The sequence below is a fragment of the Rhinolophus sinicus genome, chromosome 14 (assembly GCF_057876585.1).
Source record: "Rhinolophus sinicus isolate RSI-liver-muscle chromosome 14, RSI-T2T, whole genome shotgun sequence".
NCBI lineage: Eukaryota > Metazoa > Chordata > Mammalia > Chiroptera > Rhinolophidae > Rhinolophus > Rhinolophus sinicus.
Genome location: NC_142514.1, coordinates 108,211,140 through 108,220,142, shown reverse-complemented (window position 1 = coordinate 108,220,142; position 9,003 = coordinate 108,211,140). Strand labels below are relative to the sequence as shown.

Sequence of the window (9,003 nt, the reverse complement as noted above, 5' to 3'; positions counted from 1 at the left end):
GCTAAGGAAGAACGAGGAAGAAGGTTGGAGGGAGGAGACTTCTGGCACGCCTTGGACCCGCCTTCAAATGTGGGCTCTTTCTTAGGGCAATAGGACTTAAATTGTCAGAGAATATGGATAATTCTTTAACGCAAAATCGCTATTTTAACGAAATAATTTCTCTGTAAAAGTTGGAGTTCTGACAATCCAAAGTTTGTACCTATTTCAAAAGTACATCCAACCAATTTTTTAAAAAGCACCTGCTTGGTTAATTAGAAGCATCTTTCTCACATTAATCTGTTTGAGACTTTCTACTCCCATTTCAGCACAAAACTTTCTTAGCTAACAGTGCTGAATAATTAGCCCTAGTAGAATAATTCCTATAATGCAATGATAGCACCTAAAATGTAACTTTTGAAAAGCAGAGTATAAATATCACAGCCTTGAAAATAATTAGCAGAAACAAAGTTTCTTAGACAATTTTCTCTTGAATGTGTGCTACATTGTATTGTCTTTCTAGCAAGGGAATTAGCAAAGTGACTTTTTGTTTATTTGTTTGTTTGTTTGTTTTGCTGGTACAGAGACTGTATGGAAATAGAGGGGTTCTAGGGTTAGGAAACACAATGCTTATATAAACAGCTAGTTGTAATTTCTTTTGCTTTGTTTTTAACAAGATAGTGTTTTTATTTCATAAGGTCATAAAAACATCATGTCCACAGTAGTGATTACAAAGGAAGTCTGTGGCAAGATGGTCAGAGGTGCTTGGTGTGGTAGCTATCAGAAGAAAAAAAAAGCACATTTAAGAAGTATATGATAAGAATAGACACACGATTGAAACTGAAATAACAAGTTTCCATCCTCCAATTGTAGTGTCCAATTGGGCCAATTAACATGAAAGCATGAAGTAGAGTCAAACAGTGATCAGTAGCAAAGCACCAAAGAGGTTAATGTTAAATGGCCTATTGCCAATTATTTTTCTCCAGCTATAAAGATGTAGAATGCATAATTTAACCCATTTCTTAGTTTTGGGACAAACATTTTTTTCTTTGATATAGAGTAACCCAAATGTCTCCATGTCCTGCCTACTTCATAGGGTTATTTGTAAAGATTTAATGAGATGATAATAGCCCTTTGAATATTTCAAAGCACTAGACAACTACAACCCTCCACACGTTCTCACTTATTCTTACTCATTTAGTTTATACAATGGAGATACTATTTGAAAAATAGGATAAAATGTCCATGGTATTCTCTTAATCTGCTATAAACATTTATGATTAGGTGGAATCATTTTTCCTGGAAATATTTTAAGAACTAAATAACTACCTATTTAGAGATCATACAATGTGAAGGCTGAGAGAGGAAATTAGATCAGTATTTCTCACACTTTTGGATTTAATGGATCATAAAAATAATTATAACAATAATGATAATAATGAAGAAAAGATAAACAGAGTAGACAACTTTATATTTTACTAAGTAAGGAAAGGACATTGAAAATCTAAAAATTCTTTATATTTTTATTTCATGAAAGGACACTTTAACACCAAAAATTTGGTAAGGACATAGTATCAGCATAACTGAATCTTTAAAAGTAAATACCCTGGCTTTACGAAATTTTCATTACTTTTCCCCGCATTTTACCATAGGTGGGGAAAATCTCAACAGATTGTTATCAGTCCTCAGACAATGATTGAGATTCTTTAAAGTCTCTCACTAACTTCTCAATAACTACACCACAATTATCTAGCCTCATTTTATTAAGTGACTGATAGTTCACAATATTAGCAAATCAAGGCAAACAAAATGAGTACCTGTTTCTTAGAAACTTATTTAAAACAATTGGTTTTTTCACAAACAGCCAATAAATAAACATACACACACAATACTTACAAGTCTTTATGAAAACTGACATTTAAATAAGCCAAAGGGAGAAAACATTAAATTTTATATGTTAAATATAATTTGCTAAGGTGTGTTAACCATAAACAAAAGTCCAGTAGGTAGTCCATCACCAAAAAGGATTTATTCAGAAAAAAGAAAGGATTGCAACCCAAAACTTGTAGCCCTGGTGAGCCACGTGGAGCTTCACACTGGATAAAGATGGAGGAGGTACTTTACAGGGAGGAAATTAAGAAGAGGGGCTTTCACAAACGACCGTAGAGCAGTTATAGAGTTCTAGCTGTAGGGCTTTTAAAGGACACAGGGTGTGAGAGCTCCCTATTCCAGTCTAGGTTACAGTCTCTATCAAATTTTGACAGGTATAAATAAGATCGTGTACTTGGAATTTATGGGAGGTGTCATTGACCTTTGTTTTATGAGCTGATATTCTTTTTTTCTTCCACATTAGCTAACTAGGCATTAGTTTAGAATGTGTATCTTTGAAATTGCAGGTCAAAGTCAGAACATTATAAAGCACCCAATGAGGCTAGCTTCAAGTATGTGGGTCATGAATGTTACGAAATATTTTTTGAAAGCTGTCAATTAAGTCTAAGGCTGCCAATGAAGACTAAACTTATTGACACATCAAGAAAGTAATTTTCTAAAAGGGTGTGTTTCTGAAAGTTTGGTTGCAACAAAGAAAAAGAGGTTAAGGAATGGAGGCTCTCATCTAGAAATCTTGCTTGCAGGCCAGGGGAACTCAGGTATAAACTCTTCCTTCACACAAACCATCTGGAATAAGATGTAACTTTACTTGAAAAGTGGCGGTGGGTGTACTATTTTGTGTTCCTTTACTGAGATTCCAAGCGGCTGGGACACAGTTTGGCCTTGCTCTGGCAATTCTTCCACCTTCTTTCTGGAGAGACCAATCTCAGATTTTTCCCTTCTTCCCCAAACACACACTGGGTGGAGGGGAGAGATTTTTGTTTTACACAGATTTCAAGTCGAAGGGAAGATGAGAAAGAAGCGGAAGAGAGCCGCTTTTCCTGGCAGCTGGTGAGTGCCCCGCACCCGACCACGCCGTCTCCGGGCTCCCTGAGGCTGCGCAGACGCATTACGTGATTAGTGTGCGCTGAACGCCCTGACGCCACACGCCGTCCCACACGGAGTCTGCGCAGTTGTGCTCACTCGGCCTCTTCATTCCCGCGCTTTCGCTGAAGAGGAAGGTCCTGACAACGCCGACCTGTAGTAAACTGGTCTTGGGTTTGGGCTGGAGGGATGTCCACCTGTGAGAGTGTGAAAGAAGGCAGTGAAAGAGGATGGACGCTTCCTCTCAGGGTTTCTAGGGGGACTGAATCACAAGTAGGGAGGAAAGGAGAGGGAGGCGGAAGTGAGAAACAAGATAGGTAAAATGGCCGGGACTGAGGCGGTGTTGAGGAGAAAAAGAAGACTAGAAGAAAAACAGTTGTATAAGGCAAAGGCGTAGTGCTTGGTAATGACTAAATCTCCAAAGCCTTAGATTGCATAGCTGGGGTCAGTGGCTGTGAGTGGTGTTTGTCACAGGACAACGCCCAATCTCTTGATCATGATTCATCTGAGTCCCTAAGTTGTGACGGAGAAATTAATTTATTTTTTACAGAAACAACTAATTTTAAAAGTTTTCATTTGATATGTGCTCATGCAGTTATTTTGAGAGAGGAGAGGAGGACGAGGAGAACAACTGTCATGCTGGCTTCTCTGAAACATTTTCAAAATTCCCAAGGCAAAGAGAGCACAGTACATGTGTAGTGTTTTCTACATATTACTATTATGGCCCTTAAACTGATACACTACTAGAAAGGTACTGACAGGAATGTAGAAGCATTATACAGACTTTAGTAAACAAACATCTTTATTATTGTTGCTGTCTTTCTGTCATATATATATACATATATATATGTGTATATATATATATATACGCATATATATATGCGAATATTATATGTGACTAAGACAGATTCATAACAATTATCCAGGTTAGCATAGTTTCTGAAAAAAACAAGCTAAGTAAACTGGTAACTTGAGTGTAGACAGGGCTCCTTGTCTTTTAAGATGTAGAGACTACCATTCTAGGTTTCAATATGTTTTCTGTAAGTTTAAACTTAATCTTTCAGACTCCTAGGTAAATTACCTTTAGGATTTTGGGAAAGTAATTTAAAAGTAAAATTTGATGCTATATGAATGTAAGATAGGACAGTGGAGATAACATCAGGATAGACACAATCTTGGTTCGAATCTGGCCCAGTTTTACTTGTTTGTACTTGGTCAAATATTTCTCCCCGTTTTCATGTCTGTAAAGTATGAAATTGGCTTAGATGAACTATCAAGGTCGATTTCAACATTACGATATTATGAAGGTAGAAGAATCTTAAATGAATCCTGAAACAAGGCAGAAGTACCAGAGACTAATTTGGCCGACTGTATGTAGAGGAAATAGATGAAAATCACAGGGATAGTAGGTTGGCCCCAGGTGATGCAGGACTTTGCATAGATGAACTTATTCTGGAACAGTGTAAAAGGGAAAAAATTTGAATTAAGGGAATGCAGTAATTATAGTTTTGAAAGGCTATCCAAATAGCAATTGAGAGGATGAAATGGAGTAGTAGGTCAGTGACAGCTAATGAAAGCCTGAATTAAACTGGCAGTAGGAGTGGAAAGGAAAGGATTTAAGAGATTTATAGCATGGAGTTTTTACTTAAATTTGGCATTGCTCTAAATTTTGCAGCACTTGCCTCCAGAATATGATGGCAAATCACCTTATGAAACCTGATACTAGAAATTGCAAGAGATCAAGAGAGTTGGAGGTAATCTCTATGTTCCTAGAGGCTTAATCTGTTATATACTTGTCAAACTTCTTCCATTTAAGAAAGTTTTATTGATAAATGGAATTGAAGTGTTCATATTCCCAGAGCTGGGATGGGCCCAGAAGGAGCTATGTTAACTCCAGCATATTTTTCAGTAGGCATATGAGAAAGCCTCCAAGAAAGATTTGGGAGATTTCTTTGTTGTAAATTGTGATCTAGAGACAGAAATGGGTTCATGCCTTTATGATATCTAGGACTTTAATTATTTTGATATAAATAGGATACCTAGGTACTGGAGTTGCTGGTTTTTTAAAGAACACTGTATCCTGCCCTTCTTCACTACTACCCTCACCAATTGGTCTGTTTGCATGTTGGGACATTACTTGCTCACTTAAAGATTATGTTATCTTGCAGAATTTTTCAAGCATTTGGCTATTGTCTAAATGAGAGTTTTGCTATATTTCTATGGAAGTATCTACTGGTTCAAGATACATGAAACTTTCTTATCGGGGGTTCATACCATATTCAAAGTCTAATAAAAAATTAGAATAAAATTTAGTATATTGAACAAGATGCTTGTTGGGACTAAAAGTTTCCTTGGTAATAAAATTTCAAATGACTAATTAGGACACAAGAACAAAATGTCTAGCATGTTTGCTTTTTTCTTTTTTTTAACAGAATGGATATGCCGTAAGGATCATGTTGACTGTTTACCTGTTTTCTTTACTTTCTTGTATTAGCCTCAAATGCCAGATAGTCCACAATTATCCTCTCTTGGAAAATCAGATTCCTCTTTCTCTGAAAGCTCTGGACTATTTTATAAAGATGAAGCCCTGGAAAGAGATTTGAATGGTGATGTATAAAAATGCTTGCTTATATTTCTATAAATTTATTTTCTAATACAGAAGTTTTGTTATATTTCACAACTTAACTCTGATTTTTTTAATAGATATGAGCAAGGAAATTAATCTAATGTTGTCTACATATGCAAAGATCTTAAGGCAAGTACTTATAGTATATTCTCTTGAGTCTTCATCTTAGAAATTTTCTTCTGGAAATTCCATAATGGTAATTTTAGTTCAGTGGCTGTGGAACCTATCCAGTAATTATAATTTTGGAATTGTTTATTCTACCTCAATTTCTTAAAATAGATTAGTTGGTTATTCTCAAAGAATAACTCCAACTTTTCCACTAAACATCCTTTGTTTTGCTATTACCAAAACTAATACTAGGCTGGACATATTTTAGTCTCTAATTAGATGATATAACATTTAAAATTTTATGAAAAAAGACCTCTTTGAGAACAGTACCATCTGGTGAAGTTAATAATAGAGTGATATTAAAGATAAAACAAATATATTTGTGAAATATTTAAATATTATCTGCATATATTTGAAGGCTGAATTTAAATATTTTATTGTCCTAACGTTATCATGTTTTATAAGGTGCTTTTTTAAAGTACTAGACAATCATTCTATTTGAATAATGGTTTGTGTGGCTGTTAAAATAATGTATAGTCATGCACCACATAACAATGTTTCAGTCAGCAACAGACCATAGATACGACGGTGGTCCCACAGGATTATTATGGAGCTGAATTTCCTGTAAGAAATGGAGGGATTTGTAGTTCCGAAGGAATTTTTTTCTCTGATGGGAGCAGTAACTGTGGGGCTTGGCAGTAGATTCTCTTGTACCCAGGGCCCCTCAATTTTCAGTGCACTAATTACATCCCAATCAGTCAGCCACTGATCTGTTTCAGCACAGTGAAGCCTGTTCTCTACATATTCATAGGGTGCTATGGCCCTACCAGGTCTAGGTTGATGGCCTTCAGAATTCTTTGTTGAGGACCTCATATCTGGTACAAGGACACAGTTCTGCAGGCGCTACCTTAACAAGTATTAAGTTCCACTGCAATGTTAGTAAAATCTTTTTTTTGGTAGTGTGGAGCAAGCCTGTTTCTCTACTTTGGAAATATTTTCAGGTTGTAATGATGTAAAGCAAAGTTGTATTTCTTCCATCAATTCAGGGCTCTCAGAGAGAGCTCTTTGTGCCCGATAAAGTCAATGGAACCAAAAACAAATTTCCAAAGTCAAAATATTGAGTCCTCAGTTCTATACCCTCTCCATGTTTAATACACTCTTTTTTTTTTTAAATTAAATATATACAAAGTTCCTTAATATGACTACCGCTCCAACATGCAATAGGCAAACCACATTGCCATGACAAGCCCGTATTTTCCTTTTTCTCTCCATCTTGATTTCTAATTCCTACTGAGCCTCAGGCCACCTTTCACTTCCTCCTGACAGTCACTGTTACAGTGATTTACACCTTACCCAGCCAGTTTCTATCTAGCCCACATTACTATTCATGGAGCAGCATTGACAGCTTCAAGGTTCTATTTCTGACACTATCAGAGGAAGCAGGGGGAGGGCTGTGGAGCAGTGTTTATAAAGCCTACAGCAGTGTATAGTAATGTCCTAGGCCTTCATTTTCACTCACCACTCAGTGACTCACCCAGAACAACTTCCAGCCTTGTAAGCTCCATTCATAGTAAGTGCTCTATACAGGTATACTATTTTCTAATATTTTATGCTGTTCTTTACCATTTCTCTGTTTAGATAAATAAATACTTACCTTTTTGTTATAATTGCCTACAGTTTTCAGGACAGTAATATGCTGTACAGGTTTATAGCCTAGGCGCTATAGACTATACACTATAGCCTAGGTGTGTAGTAGGCTGTACCATCTAGGTTTGTGTAAGTGCACTCTGTGATGTTCACACAATGACAAAATTGCCTGATGACACATTTCTCCAAACATATCCCCTTCATTAAGTGAAGCATGACTATGTATATAGTTTAATATTAGAATTATAATCTATATAATACATAGTCTCTGGTGTCAGGAGATTTTGAATAATCAAAAATATTTGTAGAATTAATTTAACTTTTGCTGAAGAGTGGAAATTTCTGAAGCTTTCCGATGTACAAAGCTATTTAAATGAAATAGCTAACAAACATAGCATAATAAAGAACATCACTATGATAGTGTGTTTAGACTATTTATAGTTGTGTTACAGCTATTTAGTTTAATGTAAAACTTTTCCCCCCACTAGTGAGAGAGCAGCAGTAGATGCATCTTATATTGACGAGATAGATGGACTCTTCAAAGAAGCCAATACTATTGAAAACTTTCTAATACAAAAAAGAGAGCTCCTGAGACAGAGGTTTACAGTGATTGCAAACACATTGCACAGATAAGATTGTATACTTTAAATAAGCTGAGAATTTAACCCTTTATTGTTGTAGTGAAAGAATGACATTTATGCTCTGAGAGTTTTCTAGTTGTTAAAGAAAACGTGTACCTTAAACATAAGAAGGGGAAACTCCTTGAATTTCTTTTCTAGATTTAAAAGGGGCTTTAAACTGGATGATAAAATGAAGTTTGTAGCTTTTCTTTTGAGGGTCAACTATTTGGCAGATTTCATAAAAGTGTATTACTTAAGTTATATATGGATTCCTTTCTTTTTTCCCCCTAAATCTAGCCTTTCTTCAACTTCTAAAAGAGAGTTCAATGAGTTAATTTGATAATGTTTAACAATATTGCACTTTTTCTTTTAGAATGTTTTGTTTAAATAGCTGATAGCTTTGGAGATCATTTAAAAATGTTTTTCATGGTATTAAAACATTAACACTTAAAGGTGATTTGTCTAGTTTCTGAATATGTAATAAATTATAACTGTGCTGTTGCTATTTAGTATTACTATTTGATTATTTTCACTATTATACATGGCTAATAAAAGTTCTTCATGTAAAATTATTTTCTTACGATAAAAGTGGTAAAATAAAAAACAGAATTTACTAACGAGAACCTTGTATGAGTTTGCTTTTTTTATATAACCATATCAATGTTTCAGTTAATGAATTGTACTCATAAGCCTTACCAGCTTGTGGTATGGGATAAATATTAGCAGTCCAGAAGTAATGAGATTAGCTAAACAACAAGGCGACCTTGGTAAGTCATTTCAATCCTATTATAGTTCAGAAATTGAATTTGGACTAGTGGATATCTAATACTTATCTAGCTAAAAATAACATCCTCCCTTTGATGAACGGTACTATTATTTTATTGAAAAATTTCAATATGTTATATAATTATGTGTGAGAACTGTTAATCAGATTTTTAAAAATCACAGCACCCATTTTTTAACCATATAGGTAATTCAATCTATTATATGTATATTTTGCCAATATAAGCAATTACAAATTTGGACATATTTACAAACAGTACTACAAGGAAT

At 35.1% G+C, this 9,003-nt stretch overlaps 1 protein-coding gene across 1 annotated transcript; it reads left to right on the top strand.

The window, feature by feature from the left end:
• The first annotated feature begins 30 nt into the window (after positions 1-30).
• Positions 31-8,565, top strand: TEX12 (testis expressed 12). The gene is made up of 4 exons (XM_088791457.1): positions 31-4,703; positions 5,444-5,555; positions 5,653-5,704; positions 7,819-8,565. Exons 1-4 carry the CDS (start codon positions 4,641-4,643, stop codon positions 7,961-7,963), a joined length of 372 nt encoding a protein of 123 aa, XP_088647583.1. The 5' UTR covers positions 31-4,640; the 3' UTR covers positions 7,964-8,565.
• The last annotated feature ends 438 nt before the right edge of the window (positions 8,566-9,003 follow it).